The sequence below is a fragment of the Notamacropus eugenii genome, chromosome 2 (genome assembly GCF_028372415.1).
Source record: "Notamacropus eugenii isolate mMacEug1 chromosome 2, mMacEug1.pri_v2, whole genome shotgun sequence".
Lineage (NCBI taxonomy): Eukaryota > Metazoa > Chordata > Mammalia > Diprotodontia > Macropodidae > Notamacropus > Notamacropus eugenii.
The window spans coordinates 61,342,001-61,365,199 of record NC_092873.1 but is presented as its reverse complement, the minus strand read 5'-3'; the positions used below and the strand labels follow the sequence as shown (position 1 = coordinate 61,365,199).

Genomic DNA, 23,199 nt, shown 5'->3' with positions numbered 1-23,199 from the left:
TGCTGGACTGTATTAATAGTCCTTCCTCCCTCAGGTGCTCCCCATACTAATGAAATCAGTTAACATAGAAGTGGTATAGCCTGGTGAGGAGAGTCAGGAACTCCTGAATCTGAATCTTGCCTCCGACTTATAAGCTAGGTGACTTTGGAGAAGTCACTGAACTTTTCTGATGCTCAGGTTCCACATCTGTAAAAGGGGGGTAATAATGGCATTCGCCTCAGAGGTAGGCTATGGGACCACAGGAGATAACGTGTCTGAAAACCTTAGGATGCTGTTAGATTCTTATCATCCTGTTATAAGTATCTCTGAGGCTCTGTCCCTCATTTATAGCACAGAAGTAAGTGGCTACTTCTGAATATAGTTAAAACACTGTTCTGCCTCCTTCCTACCCTATTGCTGATGAGGAGAGTCCTCTGGGAGCCTCAAGTGGAGCTCATCCATCAGAGTCCAGGTCTGATAGTGACTCCTCAAGGGAAATTCACATGTGTGAGCAAACATTTGCCTGTGAATGCTGGACAGACAGTTTTCTCTGTTTCATGCTGGGGTTCCCTCAGAGCAGCTCCAAGGGTGGATGAGATATTAACGGAGATGTGAAAATTAACATTAACCTGGGAAACTTTGGACCAGGATGAAGAGAAACAAGCCCCAAATTTAACAAAAATTCTCCTCCTCTAGACTTCTGTTGTTGCAGACTGATAGGACCAGACAAGGACTGAGGATGAAAAGGGCAAAAATTGGGTAAACTGATCCCAAACCCACCAGCTTCATAGATCAAAGGATCATAAACTTAGGATTGAAAGGGGCCTTAGATGGCATCTGAACCACTCCTTTCATTTTACAGATGGGGAAATTGAGGACCCAAGAGGGGCTTGTGCCCAAGATGAGCCAGAATAGAACCTCAGGGCCTTTCACTCCACCTCTAGTTCTCTAGTATATTTCTCACAGATACCAATGAACATTTTGCTTTTTTTTTTGACTCTCTAGGGTCTCACCTTATTCACTGAATTTGCTTTACCTCACTTTAAGTGAGTACCTGAAAAGACCTTAGCCTAAAAGGGCCAGGGTCTCCCATTGCATCCTGGGTCATCTCCAGTTATCCTGATGAATATCAGGCCACTGGACCCAGATGGCTCAGGAGAAGAAAGTGAGGCTGGTGACCTTGTACAACCCTCCCTCACTCAAATCAAAGTCAAGTGCACGTCATGTCATCATTTCTCTGATGTCATGATCCTCTTCAAAAACGAAGGATGAACACAACCTAGGGCCTCATAGAGTGCCTGTTACATAGTAGGTGATTTACAAATGATTGATTGGCGGATTGTATTATCAGCAGGTGAGCTTCCTGAGCAGTATGGTATGCCCAGTGTTCAGTATGGCATTTAGCGCATCCTAGGCACTTACTACATTCTGGTACATAGGATCATCTAGTCCTACTCCTTCATTTTACACAGAAAGATACTGAAGACCAGAGAGAATAAATGATTCATCTAAGGTCAGCAGCAGAGCTGAGATTCAAGCCTGGTCCTCAGATTCCACAACTCCAGTCAATGACGCCTGAGTGGGAATGATTCCCTCTTGCCAGCTCTGCCACAGGAACAGCACTTTCTGCAGATGAAGCCCTCAAGTGTAGTGTGTGGAGACTGAGGTAAGGGTCCCTCCTTCCCATTATGGAAGCTATGAAGAATTCTAAAATGTTCCAAATCCCTCTGCCCAGGGGGAATTCATCCATGGGAAATTCTGAATTGATTAAGGGAGAGATGCTTCCCACTGCTCCAAGCTGTGGATACTCTGGGAATCACTGAGCCAGAGGAAATTATTCATAAAGGAATTTGAATTTGTTCAGAAGGCTTAAGAGGAAATGCTTTCTTCTATTTCTATAACAAATTTTGTACTTAACAAAGTCTAAGCCACAAAAAAATTGCACTTTTAATTTTTGTATCTTTCTCCCCCTCTACAAAGAACCATGGCCACACTCCATTATGCTTCCAAGTGGCTTAAGTACTACAGAGTCCCAGAATCTTGGAAGTGGAGGGGACTGCTGGAGATAATCAACCCAACTAGAACCTGTATGAGACCTTGAGATTCTGGAGCCACCACTCTTGATAACAGGCAGATCCTTTGAATGGCCACACAAGAAATCTCCAACTGATCTGAGGGCTCCTCTGGCCCTTTTCTTTTCTGCCCCTCAGGCTCTTGGGAAGTTCACCAGGGTTCCCAGAGGCAGCAGCCACAGGCTCAACATGCCTGGCAGGTGGGCAGCACCAGGAGAAGTGACAAAGTGTCTGAGCTGGGGCCAGTGCTCCCTCTGCTGGGCCACACTGTCCTGCATTGCTCTGGTAACAGGCCCCTGAAGTGCATAGGTTTGTCTGGTTGTCTTGGTTTGGCTTTCTGTCCAGCTCTAGGGTTTTACTGCTGTGGAAATTCCCTTCCCCAGGGCTGACCAACCATTTACCTATAAATTATTATCCTAAAGCAGAGGTTTCAAACTAAAAGAGGTTTCTGTGGGGGCATATTGACTTATAAAACCACAAATGACCATTATCTGTGTTTTATTGTACTTTTATTTATTTTGTCAAATATTTCCCATTTATATTTGACTCTGGTTTCAGACAAAGCCTCCTTTGGTGGGTAGTGTGTTTGAAAAGTCTGAAAATACTGATTGGGTCCAAGAGGCTGCGACTTGGCTGGGCACACAGCCCCAAAGTCACAGAGGATGAAAGATTACATGTAGGCCATAGAGGTCTTGTGGATGGGGAAACTGAGGCCCAATGAGGTAAGTGATCTACTCAAGGTCACTCAGGTCTTAAGTATCACAGACAAGATTTGAACCAAGGCTTTCCTGACTCCATTTCATGCTGCTCTTGTGAGTTCATGGAATATCCATGTATTCCAAACTCTCAACTAAATTTTATTGAGCATTGTCTATGCCCAAGGCATTGTACTAAGGGCTAAGGAAGGGCTAAGACCCAAAGAAAGAGAAGGGATGCTCTCTACCCTCATGAAGCTTACCAGCTACTTGAAGAGCTAAACCTACTTGACAATAATACCAATATAAGGCACTAAGTACAGCTCCGTACTGACATGTTCCTGTCTCTCAGCTCCCACATCTGAACACAGACTGTCCTCTACGCCTAGAGCACACCCCTTCCTCACCTCCCCCTGACTCTCACATGCCCTTACAGACGCCCACCCCTCTTACCTTGTGTCTATGGTATAGTTAATTAACTCAATACAGATTGTTTCTGCTTCCTCCCATGCATCTTTGCCAATAGAATGGAAGGTCTTTGAGGGCAGGGAGAGATGCATCGTCATCTTTGTACCCTCAGGCTCTAGCACAGTGCCTGGCACATGGGAGATGTTTAATAAATGACTATGGAATGGATAAATGAATAGATGGAGCCCTTTCCTTTGTCTCATTATGACCTTGGGGTTAATCAAGGTGCGATCAATATATAGAGAGATCAATACATGAGATCCTGACTGCATAGTGCAGCTGTGAGATATCGTGACTGACTGTCTCTTGAGCAGGTCCCTGTAGGAGCTTCAGACAAGCCTCTTGTCCTTCCTGGGCTCACCACTGGAGGCACCCTAATGTCCTCACTAGCTCTAGATAGATGAACGTGTGTGCTCCCTGGGCCTTGATTTCTCCATCTGTAAAGGAGAGTGTTGGCCTAGTAGCCTCAGGGGCCCCTTCCAGCTCTGGGGCTGTGATCAGGGAAGTCTTCTTGGAAAAGGCAGCATTCAAGAGGAGGAAATAGGTGAGGAAGTGGAGGGAAAGTAGAGGGGGGCATTCCCACTTTCTCTCTGTTGCTCGTGTATATGGCTCTCTTTGCTCCAAACAATAAGCTGATTCCTTCCTTCTTCCAAGCCCTCACTGGCTTCTTTAGCATGTTTCCCAAGGCTCAGCTCAGTCTAGGAGTTAGCACTTGGTCCACTACTCTCCCAGGCTGATTGGCATTCCTCTAGGCTCTAGACCATCTACTCTCCTGAGGTTTAGACAGCTTCCAGAAATGTCCCAACACTTCTTTGGGAACTGGGAACCTGGAGAGGACAGGGTTACTTTCTGTGTCCCTTCTACTTCACCAACCTAAGAAATGTCAAATTTTCAATGACGCAAAGCTGGGAGGGAGAACTAATGTGCTGGAGGACAGAATTAGAATCTTGAAAAACTTGTGAATAATTAAACTAGGATTGGTCCTGTGATTTCAGTGACTCTCAGATGCAGAAACTCCCTTTACCAATGCAGGTGCCTTCTCTAAAACTTACAGACTTTTGAGAGTTGCCTGATGCACTGAAGACTTAAGTGATTGTCCCAGGATCACACAATTATATGTGTGCCAGAGAAGCAGGACTCAAACCCAGAACTTCCTGTTTTCTCAGCATCATGCTGTTATCTGGCTCTCTCTCTCTCCTTCTAGGGCCCAGTTCACATCATTCTGCAAGTTATTAGAAGCTTCTAAGCCAAGGTTGAGCCTTTGTGAAGAACGTTGGTGAGGGGAACAACTTGGATTATTTGGCCTCGGAGGTCCCTTCCAACTGGGAGATTCTGGGAAGTCCTTCAGCAAAGAGAAACCTACTTTCTCCCAAGGCAGCCCATTCCACTATGGGACAGCATGGATTGTTGAAAATGTTTTCACTCCTTAATCTGCACCTTCTGTATTATGGTTTGACCCTCTAGGGTCAAGCAGAACAAGTGGAAACCCTCTTCTGAGCAACTGCATCTCACCTGGATGGAAAGAATGAAAGATGAAAATCACAAGGCTGCACCAGAGGCATGAACTAAGGGAACCCAGGGGGACTTCAAATGCCCAAACATCTGCTGGAACTTGCTCTCTTACTCTCTCCTCTTGTCTCTCCTCTCTCTTCTCTTCCTCCTTCCTCTCTCTTTTCTTCCTCCCTTCTCTTCCCCCATCTTTCTCTGTTTTTTCTCTTTGTGTGTCTATCTCTGTCTCTCTCCTTATCTACGTCTCTGTCTTTCTCTTTCTCTCAGCTAATAATTTTTTGACTTGCTTAAGTGTGAATTTCATCCTTCAAAGGGTTAGAAGAACCAAAAGAGAGGAAGGCCTATTCGGGGCCTGTTCTCACTAACAGAGAAAAACTAGGCTGAGGTGGAAATAATGGAAACCTTGGAGAGAAGTGACCAGTAGTCAGCATTTAAGGTGAAATGACTTGCCCAGGGTCCCACAGTTAGGAAGTATCTGAGGCAGGATTTGAACTCAAGTCTTCCCTACTCTGAGTCCTACAAGCCACCTAGCTGTGACAGAGAAGGAGAGGAAAGCTGGGCAGAGTTTGTCACCAGCCTAGATTTTGTGAAAGCAAAGTTCAAAGGGTTCAGAGGAAAGAAAGGTAGGATCTATGGAGTTCAGTGAGTCAGGGGCAGCCAACCCAGGAGGAATAGGAGGTGTTCAAGAATGCAATGTTGGAAGCACAAAAGAAACAATTCCCAGTGAGGAGGAAAATTTGGATTTAATTAAAGAGAACAATATGGATGCACGGGAAACTCAACAACCAACTTAGATTTAAATAAATAAACTGATGTATGGCCAGGAAATCAAGATGGATACAAGAGGGTGGCAAGATCTTATAAAAATAACGCCAGGAAAGTTCAGACCCAGAATGAGTTGGTAATAGAAAGGGAAGCTGAAGACAACAAAAAGTGTTGGGGCTTTTATTGGTTCACACTGAGAATAAAAAAAGGAGGATCAGAGAAGAGCCAGGACCTTGGCTTAGGGGATGTAGAACAATGATAATCAACAACAGAGAGAAGACATAGCTGTTCAAGCCTCTTTTACTTTCTGTTTTTTTTTCTGCAAAGGAGAATGACCTTTATACACTAGCAATGACAACAAAAATGGTTAACAAAGAGTTGAATCCAAGATAAAAAAGGAGATAATAAGAGAACACCTACTTTGCCTTGATGAATTGAAGTTACCTGGTTCAGATGAACTATGTCTTTCTGTTCTGGAAGAGCTGACAGCTGTGATGGTCAAATCATCTTCAGGGATATTTGAAAGGTCATGGACGATGGAAGAGGTACCACAAGATCAGAGGAGGCCAAGTATCCTGAATTTCAGAAAAGGGAAGAGGACAGAGCCTATGAACTAGAGGTCAACAAATTTGACTTTAAATCCTGGGAAAATTCAAGAATAGATCATTAAAGAGATAGTTGCCAGACACCTAGAAAGAGAAGGTATTATTTACAAAGAGCCACAGATCAATCACTGAGTCAGTGATGGGGAACCTGCAGCCTCAAGGTCACATGTGGCCTTCTAGGTCCTTGGGTGTGGCCTTTTGACTGAGTCCAAGTTTTACAGAACAAATCCTTTTATGAAGGGGATTTGTTCTGTGAAGTTTGTATCCAGTCAAAGGACCACACTTGAGGACCTAGATGGCTACATGTGGCCTTGAGACCATAGGTTCCCCACCCCTGCTCCAGACCAAATTCCTCACTTTTTTGACTGGATTGATCAACTGGTAAATGAAGGGAATGCTTTGGATAGAGTCCACCTAGATTTTTTTCCAAGCATTAGCTTTTGATCTTTGGTAGCAAAACATGAATTTCATACATGAGGCGGTATGATTAGACAGCAATTATTCAGAAAATATTCTAAGGGTTGTGGTAGATCATGAGCTTGATTTGACTCTGCAGTACAATATGGTGGCCAACAAAAGCTGGTGCAATCTTGGTCTTTGTTGAGAAGCTTAGCTTCCAGAATAGTGAGTTCATAGTACCACCATACTCTGCCTTCATGAAGAGTATTGTGTTCAGTTCTGGGCACCACCATCCAAGAAGGATGTTGAAAAAGTGCAGAGTTCCCAGAGAAGGGCAACCAACATGCTTTGAGTCCATTACATGGAAAAATCAGTTGAAAGAATTGAGCACATTTAGCCTGGAGAAGAGGAGACTCATGGGAGAGATGAGAGAGTCATCTTCAAGTATTGGTGAGCTACCATTTGGACATGGGATTACAGCTGTTCTTTTTGTCACAAGGAGCAATGGGTAGGAGTTGTAGAGGCAAATTAATCTCAGTATCAAAGGGAAAAAAGCCTTAACAATGGTAGCTGTCCCAAAATGGACTGGGCTGCTGTGACAGGTGGTTGGTTCCCCCTCCTTGGAGGGCTGTAAGCAGAGGAGGGATAACTGCTCATCAGGAACATTACACTGAGGATTCCTTTTGTGGATAGACTAGATTAGGTAGTCACTGAGGTTCCTTCCAATTCAAAATTCTGCAAGTCCATGGCTGGTATTGGGATCACCTTGAGTCTTCTCTAAGTGAAACATTCCAATTTCTTCCCACCAATCTTCATGGCAAGAATTCCAGTCTCCTCACTATCCTGGTATCTTCCTCTTGCACGAACCCCACATGATCAATTTCTTTCCTTGAATGTGGTGCCCAGAACTGAATACAATATTCCACATGTTGAGTAACGGGGGAGAATATAACGTTCTGCATATAAGCAGCTTGTGGCACCATGGACAGAGCACTGGGCTTGGAGTCAGAAGACCTGAGTTCAAATGTGGCCTCAGACATTAATTAGCAGTGTGACTCTGGGCAAGTTACCCACTTTGTCTGCCTCAGTTTCCTCAACTGTAAAAGGGGAATAATAATAGCACCTACTTTGCATGGTAGCTGTGGGGATCAAGCGATATATTTGTAAATAGTACTTGGCACATAATAGACATTATGTAAATGTAAATGCTTTCCCTCCTCTCCCCATCTCCCCCCAAACTTTCTCAATGCAGTCTAATATTATGTTAGCTTTCTGACTGCCATGTCACACTGTTGGTTCATCCTAAGCATGTGGTCCATTAAAGCCCTAAGACCTTCTTCTTGGCTAGTTCTGTCTCCACTGATGAAGGTCATGCTCTCCAATAGAGGGAGACATAAATAGGTTCAGTGAATTCTGCATGCCTTTGGAACCTTAGAAGTCAACTAATTTGAAGCTTCTATTTTATAGACAAGGAAATGAAGTCCAGGAAAGGGCAGTGTGTTGTCCCCAGACTCCCTGAACATCCATGATAGAGGGGAAGACTTGAACCAAGACCTCCATAACTCCTTCGCGAGGGCTCTTTCTACTGTTCAATGGACCCATTCAGTTCAGTGCATTTATTCATCACTTCCCATGCACCAGGAAAAGGGGCAGTGTGGCATAGAAGAAAGCGAGGCAGCCTCAGAGTTCTAGTCTCCCACTGAGTCATACATGCTGTGCTATCCTGGATAGGTCACCATACTCTGCCCTCATGAAGTGGGCATCACCATCCAAGAAGGACATTGAAAAAGTGCAGAGTTCCCAGAAGAGGGCAACCAAGGTGCCTCAAGTCTATTACATAGAAAAATCAGTTGAAATTGAGCATATTTAGCCAGGGGTCATGGGGGACACTTGAGAGCCATCTTCAAGTGTTGGTGGGCTACCTTCTCGGTATCCCGGGCAGCTTTGGTAGCAGACTGGTAGCAGAACAGGTGCAGATTTGCATTGGCAAAGGGACTTTCCACACCTGGGAGCTCCCTACAGTAATTACATGTCTGGAGCAAAAAAAAAAAAAAAATGTCAGCACTATTCTGGGTGCTGTGATCACAAAGACAACAATACAGTGGCCTCTGTCTGCAGGGAGCCGCCATTTTCCTGGGCATGGGTATGGTCTACAGTATATCATCACAGACTTTCAGAATGGAGAGAGTCCTTGGAGATTGGTAGTCATTAATCGCAAGTAATCCAGTCCATGTGGAGACAACTTTTTTTAAAGAGCACTTTCTCAGGCTTCCATACAGCTTTTCTGCTCATCATTGGAGGATAGTGGGAAATTCTCCACTATCTTCTAGGCAAGTAATTCATTTTGGAAGAACTCTGGTTGTTAGGACACTTTCACAAGAGAGTGATGGAAATTCTCTACCTTCCTGCTGCCTATCCCATTAGCATACAGCTAGAGTTTTAAAAATGCTTTAAATAAAGCAGCACAGCATGCTGGGAAGACAGATGACTTCAGAACCAAGCGGGAATACCTGGGTTTTAGTCTCTCCTCCAAGAAACAACAACCCAAGTGACTGTGTTCACTTCTCAGTGCTCTAAGCAACTCTGAAGTTCATAAGTTGCAGAGAAGGTGCCAACCTGCATTTTCTTAGCGAGTTTCTATTGCACGACCTTAAAGTTTTCCCATTTTAACTTCTTGGAAAGTTGTTAAAATTTGTTAAAAATGTTGACTGGGATATGAATGCACAAAAAATATGAAATCTCCACACAAAATATTAAAGCAAGCTCAACTTAGTGAAGATTCTTAATGTCCCATACAAGCCTCTCCTCTGCTCTTCAATGTATAAGGACATGCTCACATGCTCCTTTTACTTCCTATTTCCTGTGTCGATATTTTAAAAAATTTGAAATAAAATTAAAGTAAAAACCACAGTTTTCTGCCATTCCCAAGGTGATGGAGAACTCACTGCTCTCCGTCCCCCCCGGGCAGTCCGCTGCACGTTGGGACTGCTCTCGTTGGTCGGATGCTTTCGTGGGCACGCCTGCGGCCCGGCCGCCCATCACTACTGGAGGATGATGGGAAACTCCCTGCCTTTCTCCCGAGGCCTCCCAGCCCGCGGCGCGGTCCCCGGCCCCCCCGGCCCCTATGGCTGACGTCAGGACGCCCAGGCGCGGGGCGGGGCTGGTCGGGGGCGGGGCGGGGCCGGCCGGGGGCGGGGCGGGGGCCAGCTGCGGAGCCAGAGCCGGAGCCTGGGAGCCCGGGGGGAAGGCGGCAGATGGAGATGGGCACTCAGGGCTCCGGGCGCCGCAGGCTCCCCCAGCGGGAGCGCCTCACGGCGGAGGACGACACGCTCAGCCAGATCGCCCGCGAGGTGGGTGGGTGCGCCGGCCGGGGCTGGGGCCGGGGCTGGGGGTCGGGGGCTGGGGCCGGGGCTGACCGTGACCTTCGCCGGGCCGCCTGTGCCGGCCGGGCGCGGGGACACACAAAGAGCCCGCCTGCGGCTTCCCTGGACGTCTAGCTCGCCCGGCCGGAGACTGGGGGCGGCCGCATGGCCTGGAAGGCCCTCTCCAGATCTAAGGTTCTGAGCCCGAGGAGCCGGCGGCGCTTCCATCTCCCCGGTCCTCAGTTTCCCCATTTGTAAAATGAAAGGGCTGAATTAGATGGCTTGGGAGACCCCTACCAGCTTTAAGCCTCTGAGCCCGAGGCCTCAGTTTCTCCCTTTGTAAAATGAGAGGATTTCACTAGAAAGCTCGGGAGGCCCCTTCTAGCTGCAATGTCTCTTAAACTCGCTGGCCCTCTGTTTCCCCATCTCAGAAATGAGAGATTTAGACTAGATGGCCTCTGGGTCCAAATGTGGCTCTCCTTACCACCTGTGTAGTGGAGTGAACAGTGGTTAAATCCAGTTTAGCTCTTTTTAATCTGTACAATTAGAGAGCTGGACCCGATGCCCCTTGGGGTCCCTTTCACCTCTTAAATGCTAGATCCTTTGGGCAGAAGGGTTTGTCTTTGAGAAGAGTGGGAGGCTTGCTGCTAGCTGTCAAGCAAGCAAGCATTTATGAAGTGCCTACTGTGTACCAAACATAGCACTAGACACTGAGGATAAAGAGCGGAAAATCGCTTCCTGCCTTCAATGACCTTGTATTCAGTCTGTCAGTCAACAAGCCTTTATTTAAGGGCTTACTGTGTGCCTGTCACTGTGCTAAACCCTGAGGATACAAATATTAGGAAAAAGAAAGACAGGCCCTGGCCTCTGGGGGCTTCCATTCTGCTGGGAAAAGACTACCCCTAAAAGGGAGGGAAGCTGGCCCGGGACTCTCTAAGTGGATATTCTAGGAGGAGTTGTCCCATCTTCCCACCTAGAGGTGACAAAGCAGTCAATTCTCTTCTATCTGATTGGCTTTCATTCTTATTATCTAATGACTTCGTTATTTATTATTTGATGACTGAGAATACAAAGGCAAAACTGAGGCTGCCCCTGCCCTCAGTTAACCTCATTCCAAGCAGATGCCACTTCTCTAGCCTACAGGACTGGGCACCAGCCTCCCAGGTCATTTTACAGATAAGGAACTGAGGCAGAGGAGGAGGCAAGTGGCTGCCTCAGAACCTCACAGGTAGAGCATTGGCAACCCCATCCCACCTCGTTAGAGCCAACTCATGATTCTAACCTCTGTGAAAAACCCCCTCCTCTGTGAGGCACTGTGGCCTTAGTGAGGTGTTGGCCTCAGAGCCTGGAAGACCCCAGTTCCAGTCCAGCCTGCCTCATCCTGCCTCTGTGACCCTGAGCAGCTCATTCAATCTCTCAGGCAGCTGCTAGGAATATAATTGGTGGAGGAGGCATGGCCTCCCTTGGAGAGGGAGTTCCTCATACCAGTGAATTCACAGGTCTCATAGCTTTCCCCCTGGGAGCTTTTAGCTTCCTTTGCATGTTAGTGGTCTCTCCTCAGATTATCCAAAGTTTACAACAAAGTAAATACTCGAGATCCTAGAATCATAGATTTAAAGCTGTAAGGGACCCTAGGCATGCCCTCCCTCCCCCAGGGCTCCTGGCAAGCCTCAGATGCTTCCTGGACTTTCCTCCTCATGCCTCCTTCCTCCTCTTTCTGATAGGAGTTGGAATGCCAATCTCACATGGAGGGTTGTTTGGGAGAAAAAGGGTACTGGACAACAGAGGAAAAGTGTAGCTAGAGAGACAGAGGTCTCACCGACCTCGAATCCAGTAAGGCTTCTAAAACTGCTTTGAAAGTCACAGAGGGTAGGTTCTGGAGGTAGAAGAACCTGGGTCTAAACTCTGTCTGACTCTTTCTGGCTTTGTGACCATGAGCTAACTGCTCTCCTCTTTAATTCCCCAGGAAACTGGCTAGGCTAAGTAAAAGACCAGTAGCCAATCAGCATTGGTGAAAGGAGTTTTCACACCAGAAAGCCTGTGATGACTCAGGTCTCTTAGACCTGAGTGAGAGTGAGGGCCCTCTGGGCTGCACCACACCCAGCTACCAGCATGGACAGTTGTACTAGGCCAACCTTTCTTCTGCAGGGTGGCCAGAGTGTGGGAGCCCTGAAGAGAAAGAGCTTTGGCAAATGTGACGTGGGAAGGAACAGCTCTCCTCAGGTTCCCATGTGGGGGCCAGGCTATGCCTTGGCCTTCAAGGGCCAGTGATGACTTAGAGGCTTTCATATTGGTCAGGTCTGAAACTATTCCAGCTATACCCTTAGTCTACAACCTGCCTCCCAGTGCTGAGCTGAGCCCGGAATATGGTGATGGTTGCATGCAAGGTTCTTCTCAGACTTTCTAGTGGCAAACTTTTCTTGCTGGAGCTCACGCTTTTGTAGGAGATGTAACCCACTTCTGCGTCATTAAGGCCTTGCTGGGGCCTGTTCATTTCCCTTCAGAATGGTAGCTCCTAATTGAATACTTTTAAAGGGAAATGTTAAAAATATCTATGCCGAGGCCCAGGGGAAGCCTGTGTGCAGGGGCACACATGGGGTCTTTCTTCAGTGTGTTTGTAACTGCCCCTCCCAGCTGTGCAGATTCAGGATTGGGTCATCAGGAGGGGCCACCATGGGTTTCTCTCCAACCCCAGCTCCCCCTGTGATTTTGCTGCGTGCCTAGCACTGTGTGAATGCTCAAACAATTAACAGACAACTCTTCTCTACCCATAAGCATTCATAATCAAGCCTAGTTGTCCTGTTCTAGCTTGGATCTGCTTCCAGTGTGACAATGGAATGCTTTGCGTGTCTTTTCCTCCTCTTAGATGAGGAGCTGAGGGGCAAGGACTGCTTCACATTTGTCTTCCTATTCCTAGCACCTCCCCCAGGGCCTCAGATTTAACCGGGGCCAGATCAATGTTGCTTTAATTGGATTGTGCTTGTGTGAGCACTGGAGCCAGAAGAGGGTGTCATGGGGCCCAGAAATGAATCATGGGCCCATCAGGAGTCTTTCTTTGAATCAGTGATTCAGAATGGGAAGGAAGGAGGATTAAATACTCTGAAGCTGGGCAGTACAGCTTTGGAGTGAGAGGTCTTGAGTTCAAATTCTGCTTGCATGACCTCAGGCAAGCCATTCCCCCTCAGGACTCAGTTTCTTCATCTGTAAAATGAGGGTATTGGATTTGGTGGCCACTAAGGATTCTTTGAGCTCTAAATCTATGCTTTTGTTTTTTGCACGCATTCTTACCTTAGAGTTATGGGGGAGAACAAGCAAGAGAAGGCTAAGAACCAAGGAATTCGCTGTCCCAAATATAGCACTGAGGTGTTATGTTATCCCCCGAGAGAGTCTTTCAGATCCCTTTCAACTCCAAATCTGCGCTCTTAAGTCCTTTCTCCTCTCTAAGCCTCAGTTTCCCTATTTGTAAAATGAGGAGGTTGTGCAAACTGGAGTCTGAGGTTCCTGTGAAGTCTAGAGCTTAGTTGTTGTTGTTGAGACATGTCTGACTCTGTGACCCCATGGACCCCATCACACCAGGCCATTCTGTCCTCCACTATCTCCCCAAATCTGTCCAAGCTCATATTCCTTGTTTCCATGAAACCACTTATCCCTCTCATCTTCTGCTGTCCCCTTCTCCTTTTGTCTTCAATCTCTTCCAACATCAAGAACTTTTCCAATGAGTCCTGTCTTCTCAGTATGTGGCCAAAGTATTTAAATTTCAACTTCAGTGTTTGACCTTCCAGTGAACAGTGTGAAGTAATTTCTTTAAGTATTGGTTGATTTGATCTCCTTACTCTCCAAGAGACACAATTCCAAAGCATGGCTTCTGCAGCACCCACCTTTCCATAGAGTTCAGCCCTCACAGCTCTATGTTCACTGGAAAAACCACTGCTTAGACTCTCTGGACTATTGTTGGCAAGGTGATGCCACTGCTGTCCAGACTGGCCAGGGTTATGAGCCTGCCTTTCATTTCTTAGTGTTTCCCTATTTATTCTGCGATGCTGTCTTGCCCTCTAGGTCTAAGCAACGTTGCCAGAGACCATGCCCCTTGCCTTTCTAAGCCCTTTTCTAACTCTCTCTGGCTCTGGCAGTTCAGGCTGATTGGCCTGGGCCCCTTTCCACAGAGAGAGTGAGGGGAGTAGGAATTACAATTCTGCCCATGCTGGCTGGCCGAGTGTGTCCTCCTCCAAGCTGAAGTCTACCTTCCTGAAGTCTCCAGCTGCTGCAGCCACCCAGGGACTCTCCAGGTCCAGTCTGTCTCTGCATAGCCCAGGGAGCACCAGGCTCCCAGGAATCCTAAGGGAGACCAAAATGGGGACCTAGAGTAACAGGGGTATGGAGGAATATGCCTCTTTGCATTTTTCTGGATGAGTGATTAGGTCCACTGGTGTCTTATTTGCTTTCAATAAGCTTTATAGTTTGAGGAAAAGAATTTGAGGCTTTGTATGTGACCGGACTGGTATGTATTTCTTGAGACATGCCTTTATTCTTCTGTCTTGAGTAAGCCAGGACATTTAGGACACTCCAGCCTCCCCTGCTCCTTCTGTGCAGTCAAGAGAAGCATGAGTTTCTTTCAGTCTAGCCTTAGAGCAGCCACTCAGGCCCCAAGGCTGGTCTGGGTGAAGAGTAATACCTCCAAGGTCCCTTCCAGCTCCGTAGCAATGATCCAGACATCCTGCCTATGTGACCTTGGATAAGTCACTGAATGTCCATAAAGTGACTTCCGAGACTTCTTCCACTCTAAATTCCTCTATCATTGTTCAAGCTAAACAGTGGCTCAGGGAGTAGGCACACACCTCCGCCCTTCCCCCAGTGACTTGTTTAGCCACACTGTACATGGTGCCTAAATGACATTAAGTAACATTAGCAGGGCTGAAGCCTAAATATCAGTCACACACATTATGGCAAGGGCAGCGTAAAGGGGCTGGGCCTGCTCCTGGTCATTCCTGACATCAGGCATCTTCTTGGGCACATTCTTCTTTCTGTAGGATCCTTGCTGGGCCTTCCTATGCCCCAGTATGCCCTACTGGTCCCTCCTTCTGACTTCCTGGTTTCTTCTTGTATTTTTACTGGAGAACCACAGGGAAAGTGTGTGTGGTGGGGTGCCTCATCCAGTCCTTCTAGATAGGGGCCCACCATGCCCGTATGGCCTTTGGTGTACTGGACTTCCATGCCAACCCTGGCCATGCAGTCTTGGCCCAAGCCCGGAAGGCTTGTCAGGGAGAAAAGACCTGTTGTCTGGTGCTCCTGGGCTGCCTGAGAACCATTCCTGGTAAGAGAATCCCAGCTGGGGATAGACTAAGAAGGCTTAACTCTGGAGACTCTCCCACCTCCCCCAGTGGCTAATGGGCCTGGGCTTTAGCAGCTGGTACTGATCCCAGAGTGCCAGCTGTCTCTTCATGTTCTGAAAAGTTGTCATAAAAACTGAAATGGGCTTGACTTCATTCCTGGCAAACTTCGAGTATGGTCCTGAAGGGCTGGTTCATTGCTTAGAAGAAGACAGAGCAGTCAGTACAAGCACAGGTACAGGAAGGCCATTCATAAGCCTGCAAGAAGAAATCCTTCCTGACCCATCTTGGGAACTTTTTTGAAAGGATAAGTAGACCAGGGGCCAATCATTGCTGACAGGCTGGTCCTGGCATCCCAAGGGCGAATTCTTCTCAGGCACCAGCTTTGTGACTCTGACCAGTCACTTCACCTCAGCCTCAGTTTACTCATTTGTAAGCTGAAGAGGCTATCCTATACAGATGACTTCTCAGATTGCTTCCAGCTCTCAGTTTAGGCAAACAGACCCAAAGGGGCAGCAAGGGATGGCAGGATGGGCTGGCTCTTCCTTCTGCCTGTGGTGATGACAATGACTTTGGTTATGGCCAAGTCATTGTTGACTTGTCCCTCTCCCTCCCATTCCAACTCATCTGTTGCCAGGTACTGTTGATTGGATAACTTCTCCCACCTCTCTCTCCTTTCAGTTCAAGTACCCACTACCCACTTGTGGTTTAAATTACCCATCTCCTAAACCAGTGGTCTCCAGTAGAGATTAGGGAATATAACTGATAATGGGGGGAGGGGTTGTATGGTCCACCAGTCAGAAGGCAGAAATATGAGTCACATCCCACACTCTTCCCATTACAGCCAACCCTTTACTTATCTCCAGCACAACTGCAGCATTCCTGCATCGCCAGGAATGGCCCGGGCAGGTGTGGGCCCCTCAGGGTATTTATATAACCTAATCCAAGCCTAGCAGACCCAGATAAAGGAGCACCTACACAAAACTCCCTGCCTCAGTCCCCAAGCAAACCCTGTATCTTGAAACACCTCAGCACCTCTGGGTAGCCACTAGTCCCCTTCATCAGAATCTGTTCTTCAGGATGTGGCCAGTGAGTAAGCCCATGGGCACATTTTCTGTGTATCTAGAGGGAAGGAGGGGTCAGCATCGATCTTCCCCCCCCAGGACCACCCTTGATTAAAATGTCCCTGTATTTTCAGAGGGTACCATGCTTTCTCTCTCCCAGGTTCTCAGTCTTCTCATTATTCTTGACTCATCGTTAATTTGAAACCGTTGTCTCCAAACTGACTAATGATCCCTTAACTGTCACAGGATGATTTTTCTCAGTCCTCTGACCTCTCTGCTGTGTTGACAGTGTGAACCATCCTCTCCTTCTGCATGTTCTCTCCTCTCTGGGTTTCCATGACACTGATTTCTCCTGGTTCTCCTCCTACCTAGTAGACATTGGCATCCCTATCATGATTCTAACTAGCTCTCAGTTTCCCTAAACTCTGTCCTGGGTCCTTTCTTCTTCCCTCTATATACTCTTACTTGGTAACTCATCAGCCCCCCTGGGTTTAATAATTTTCTCTATGAAGATGACTCCAGGATCTGCTCATCCAGTCCTGGGCTCTCCTCTGAGAGACAGCATCCTCAGGCACCTCAAAGTCAGACTAATAACCATCCTCTAAAACCCCTTCTTCCTCTGGGCTTCCCTGTTGTTTGGTGGCCACCCCCTCCCCCACTCCCCAGTCACCTCCTCACTTGGTGTTCTACTGGACTCCATGAGTCCAAGTCCAGTCAGTCGTCAGCTCTCACTTCTGCCTTAACATCTTCAGCATCAGGCCCTCATCACCTCCCAGACCACTGACAGCCTCAGACCTTCCCTCCCCTATCCTCCACTCACCCAGCTGCCAAATGACTTCTCGGAGGTGCATCTCTGACCACATCACTTCCCCACTCAGGAAACTGCATAGTCTCCATATCACCTTTGAGTTCAGCTATCACTTCATTGTCATCTCATCCTTTGGAAATTATTTTTGAATGCCTTTTATGCCTTACATAGTTATTAGTACACGGATACATGTATATAATTTATCAATAAATAAATACACGCATCAGGAATGTGTGCTCATTTTTGACTGATTGGGGTGTGTGATCAATAAAGTTTGGAGACCAGTAGCCTCCTGCTGGTTTCTCTGCCTCCAGTCTCTCCAATTCGTCCTGCTCCTGGTTCCTCCATTAAGCTTCTTAAGGTTCAGCTCTGATCAGGTCACTCCTCTGCTCAGAAACCTTCTGTAGCTCCCTTTTGCCTCTGAGATAAAGCACAAATGCCTCAGCCTTGTGGCATAGTTCTCCCTTTTATGCATGTGCTGTACGTGTCAGCCAGATTGGGTCCCGTGATGTTGTTCAAACTCAGAGTGCTGTCCCCCAGCTCGGAGTCAGGCCCCATTCCTGGCATGCGCTCCCACCTCAGCGCTACCATTTGGAATCCTTGTCCTTCATGGCCCAGCCCAGGTGCCACCTTCTTGGGGCAGTCAGCTTGCTTCCCTCCCCACCCCCCACTCTTTCCCCTTTCCCCAGTGTTCTTTTCCTTACATTTTAGTAGAGTTCTTTATCTTAAGTTTTCGGAATATACTACCTAAAGTGGTGAAATCAGGAAGAACTGAGTCAGATTCCTCCCTTAGATATTTCAGCAAGTCACTTCACCTCTGCGTGCCTCAGTTTCCTCATCTGTAAAACAGGGATAATAGCAGCACCTTCCCCCCCACCCCAGCTGTTGTGAGGCTCCGATAAGGTACCCTGAAAGATACTTCACAAACCTTAAAGTGTGGCACAAATACCAGGTCTAAGTCTTCTTCCCCTCCCTGTACCTCTCTTTTCTGCCCTTTAAAGTGAGGGTAGCCCCCAAGGTCCAGATCCTGTGACCCTGATGTGTGTTGTGCTTAGCTGCATTGATGCACATTGTCCACCTCCCCTCCCTCCTCCTCCAGAGAATGGCAGCTCCTGGAGAGCAGGAACTGGCATTTTATTTTATTTTTTTCTTTTATTTAGCTTTTAACATTCATTTTCACAAAATTTTGGGTTACAAATTTTCTCCCCTTTTCTCCCCTCCCCCCCCAAACGCCAAGCATTCTAATTGCCCCTATGACCAATCTGCTCTCTCTTCTATCATCCCTCTCTGCCCTTGTCTCTGTCTTCTCTTTTGTCCTGTAGGGCCAGATAGCTTTCTATACCCCTTTACCTGTATTTCTTATTTCCTAGTGGTAAGAACATTACAGTTGATCCTAACACTTTGAGTTCCAACTTCTTTAGCTCCCTCCCTCTCCACCCCTTCCCTTTGGAAGGCAAGCAATTCAATATAGGCCAAATCTGTGTAGTTTTGCAAATGAGGAACTGGCATTTTAAATGCCCCTTATTCCTATGGGTCTTGCCCATGGAAGATGCATAATCAATATTTATTGAGTCAGATGGAATTGAATAAATGGTCTCTATATACAAAATGTCTACTTACACACATTAACTCATTTCATAGGCTCATCTATTCATAGATAAATAGAGATGGAAGGGACCTCAGAGGACCTGGAGTTTAGCTCTCTCATTCATCCTGATCACAACAGTGGGAGGTCATAATGCAAATATCACTGCCCCCATTTTACAGATGCAGAAACTGAGCCTCAGAGAAGGGAAGGGACTTGTCCAACTCCTAAAAGTCAGAGCTTTAAGTCAGGAATTTAGACATGTTTTTTGACTCTCTGTTTGTCCAGTGGTTTGTCCCAGAGTGCTCCCAGTAATGGCAGGAAGTGTGTGGGCTGAGGGGATGGTCATTTTGAGCCTAGGCTTAGATGTGGGGCTCCTCATTTAATTCCAGCCTCTCCCCACATTCATCAGGAACTAGGCTTCTCCTCCTTTCTGGCTGACCCATGGGGTCTTATCCCCTGAGTCTTCTGCTGGGATCTCCAGCCAGTAGATTGTTTGGTGAAGTGCCATGATTCTGAGGCCTCCTTCAGTCCACTTTCTCTGCCCTTAGCTCTGGTTCTAGAAATACTCTGTGGCTTTGACACAGATGTTGCCCTTCTGCTGGTCAACGTGAGCATTCCCTATGCTCTGTAGTTCATTAAGATGGTGGCGTGGGAGTCAACTAGAAAGTTGGATGGAAAGCTAGATGATAGTTAATGAGAGAGAGACAGAAAGAAAGACAGAGAGAGAGACAGAGAAAGGCAGAGACAGAGAGACACAGAGAGAAAACATTTGTTGAAAGAGCATTTATTAAAGGTTTACTGTGTGCCAGATATTGTGTTAAGTGCTAGGGATACAATGAGACAATTTTGTAAAGCACTTTGCAAACTTGAAAGTGATATATAAATGCTAGCTACCATCATCATCATCATCATCATCATCATCGTAATTACAGATCAAGCAAAAAAGAAAGTTACAAGTCACATCCAAACAAACCCAACCTCTTCCTGTAGAATCTCATCTTCCACCTCTGCATCTTTGCAAAGGCTGTGCCCCATGCCCAGCATATTCTCCTTCCTCACATGTATTTCTTAGAACTTTTCAAGGTTCAGTTCCCCTCTTGCCCCATTCTGGATCCTGTTGTCTATCCTCCGCCCACCTGAGGCACCAGAAGAATAACTTTGTATCTATTGGATCATATGATCCTAGATCTAGATTTGGGATCAGAGCTTGGGGGCCATCTGGTCTAACTCCTTTGTTTTAGAAATTGGGAAACTGAGGCCCAGGGAGGTCTGATTTTCCCCAAGGTCAAGTAGCTAGAGGGACACATTCACCTTTTTAAGTTATGAACTTAAACCCAATAATGTTTTCCAGGATCCTCTGCTGGCTCCATGACGTTTCAGTAATCTTGAGGCATTTTCCCATTTTGTTCCAAGCCTATTTTTCTTAGTGAAAATTCCGGAAGAACTGAAGCTTTCTTCTCTTCACAGTTACTGGGTTTTTTCTTTTTCTTTTTTCTTCATCTGCTTCCTTAATTTTTTTTTTGAGTTTTATGAGACTTCTCAAGAAAGGCAATACGACAAAGTACATAGAGAGCTGGCCTCCACAACCTGCTTCTGATGCATCCAGGTTGTGTTACCCTGGACAAGTCATAGGTTGGAGCCATAAGTTGTGGAGAAGGTGCTTCCCTGCATTGGTAGAGGGAGTTTCCTTATCCAGCAGGGTCCTATACTAATTCAGTCGCAATTTCTGTCCCTATCCCTTATCCCTTGTGCCTGTACTTGTGCTAGGTGCTGAAGATACATGTATGAAGCGAAACAATCCCTACAAGCAAGGACCTCACAGTCTAATGGGGGAGACAACAAGGACACATAAAAATATATTCAGCATTAATAAACTGAATAAATACAAACATATAGAAATTACTGCTACCCTCCCTCCCACATTGCCTTGTATTTAACTACTTTGCATATACATACACATGTCCTTGTCTCCCCCTTAAGCATAGAAGCACCTTGTGAATAGGGTTGCTCATTCTTTGTATTTTGTACCTGACTCTTAACAAATGATTGATTGATTGATCTGTTAGGCAGGACACTAGTTTGGGGGGATCAGGAAGAGCTTCATGTAGCAGCGGATGATCTTTCATCTCCTACAAGTCACCAACCAGCATCTTCACAAGTGTCCCCTGTCTATTCTCTCTCAAATGAGTCTCATGGTTGAATTTGGTCTCGTGAAACTTTTCAGGCTCTGCACTCTCTTCTCAGAATCCACTCTTCTCAGTAGCTCATTCTGAAGTTATGTTTTAGCCTTCCTCAGAGCTGCCTTGGGTTACCTGGTCCCAAAGCTCCTGCAGCTTCTCACCCATACCACACACGATTGTTGCTCAAGGTCATTCTAAGTAGCTCTCACCTACCTCATTCTTCCCCCTGCCCTTGGAGGTGAGCCTTCAGCTTGCACATCTTCTTGGGGAGGTGCCCAACAGGTTACCTTCCTTCTCTAGCACGGCTCATCCTCAACTGCAGATAGAGCTCAGAAACTCTGTCCTTGGACTGGGAGGAGGAGGCAAGTCTGTCCCCTGTAAAGAAGGAAAAAGCAGCCCCAGAAGACTCCCCAGTACTCTCGTGATCACTAAAATTTCCTGAATTAAAACCTTGGAGAAGTTAGTGTAGATGGAGAAAGAGGCCCTCACACCACTCAAGGGATATAATAGAGAAGTTTAAGGAGGAAACGATAAAGAAAAGGGAAGTTGTGTAAACATTAGCACATTCTGGTTGTACCTTGGGCTCTGGGCTGTGGGCTGTGGGGCAGCCTGACTTGGGCCTCTTAGAGAGTGGGGATAAAGACCCTGATGGAATGTATCCCAGGAATGTGCAAAACATGGCCAGGAAAGACAGGCATCTGTCAGGCTATCTTTGGAGTGGCCCCAGAAGGTGGATTTGATGTATGTGTGTATCAGAGGTTGTGAGGGGGATCTAAGAGGGGGGCCAGGTGTCTCATGTCTCCCTCCCAGACACGTCCTCCTCTCCATTCTTATCTTCCACTATGCTTTAGGGTGATTTCTGTTTTTAGGCTGGGCTAGCAACCAGTGATGACTCCAGCAGATAATTCCACATTGAGATCAACGGAAACATTTTCATGGTTGTGTTCCTCTCCAGGAAAAGTCACCATGCCTAGCAGTTGCATGTGTGTGCCAGGAATGATGTGGTCTGGCTTGCCTCATTTAGCCTTGCGGTGAGTGTTAGGAGCTTTGAGACACAGTGATGTTCATCTGTCAATCAGGCCCTAGTGTTGGCAGTGAAGCCCTGTACTGTCCGGTCACATTGTAGACAAGCTAGGCTTCAAGGGTCTCTGCCTGGTCTCTCTCACCCTGACAGATCTGGAGCTGGCTTAGCAGCAGGAGTCTACATATAGGCATCATTCTCTTCTACTGGCTGTTTTCTGTATCTCACACAAAAACACCTCGCTTTCCTTCGTAGCTATTTCGCTGTTCTGCACAACCTGGTTATTAAAGACTGCTGGCTCTCTGTTATCAAATGTGTTCACGACCCTACTGCTGCTTAGCTGTGGGGGCTTCCCTTCACCTTATTTTCTCTGCAGGGGACAGTTTGCTGCCACTGTTGTGTGTTTTTTGTTCCTCAGGAATGAATGATCTCAGTACCTCCAGCCCTAGATTTTCTGGACAGATTGACTTTCTGTCTTTATTAACACATGAAATGCATTTGGATTTTTCTTTTATTTTTTCAGTTAGCGAAAGATAATTTTATCACTTCCCTTCTCCCATTGAAACAAAATAAAATCCTTCTAAGAAGTCTGTATAGTCAATCAAAACAATTTCCCCCTTGATCATGTCCAAAAATATGTCTCATTCTGTACCCTGAGTCCTACCTCTTAGCATCCATGCGTCTGCTGAAATTGTGTCTGGTCCATTGCATTGATCAGACTTCTTCAGCCTTTCAAGGTTGTTTGTTTTATGATGTCCTTGTTACTATGTATTCTCCTTGTTCTGCTCATTTCTCTCTGCATCAGCTCATATAAGTCTTCCCAGGTTTTTCTAAAGCCACCCTTTTGATCATTTTTTACAGCACAAATACACTGATAGACCATAATTTGTCCATTCCCCAGTTGATGGTTAACCCCTTAGTTTCTAGTTCTTTCTCACTACAAAAAGTACAACCTATAAATATTTCTTGAGTATATATGGGTCCTTTTCCTCTTTCTTTGATCTCTTTAGGGGATAGATCTTGTTGTTATGGTGTCTTAAGGGTGGGGAGGATGGTTCCAAATCGCTTTCCAGAATGGTTGCACCGGTTCACAGTTCCTCTCACAATGCATTCCAACATTTGTCATTTTCTTTTTTGGCTAATACCAAATAAGTTGACGTATGTGAAATATGTTATAAACCTTAAAGGGGCATGTAAATGCTAATCACCTTTATCAGGCATAGTGGCCCCTAAGCTCCTGAAGCTGGTGGATCCCACCGCACTTCCAGACTGGTGAGACAGGAAGACCCATTCTCAAAGAAACAAATTCTGAATTGTTAATAGAGAAATGCAAGTTAAAGAAAGTGAGAAAATTATA

The 23,199-nt window shown here is 46.4% G+C and overlaps 1 protein-coding gene across 26 annotated transcripts in view; it reads left to right on the top strand.

Moving 5' to 3' along the window:
• Window positions 1-9,685: 9,685 nt before the first annotated feature.
• Window positions 9,686-23,199, top strand: part of LRRFIP1 (LRR binding FLII interacting protein 1) — a 195,748-nt gene continuing 182,234 nt past the window's right edge. For all 26 annotated transcript variants that reach the window (XM_072640643.1, XM_072640641.1, XM_072640638.1 and 23 more), the window contains exon 1: window positions 9,686-9,842. In XM_072640643.1, the coding sequence (XP_072496744.1) occupies window positions 9,747-9,842 (96 nt within the window). In that variant the 5' untranslated portion in view covers window positions 9,686-9,746. The remainder of the gene's footprint in view (window positions 9,843-23,199) is intronic.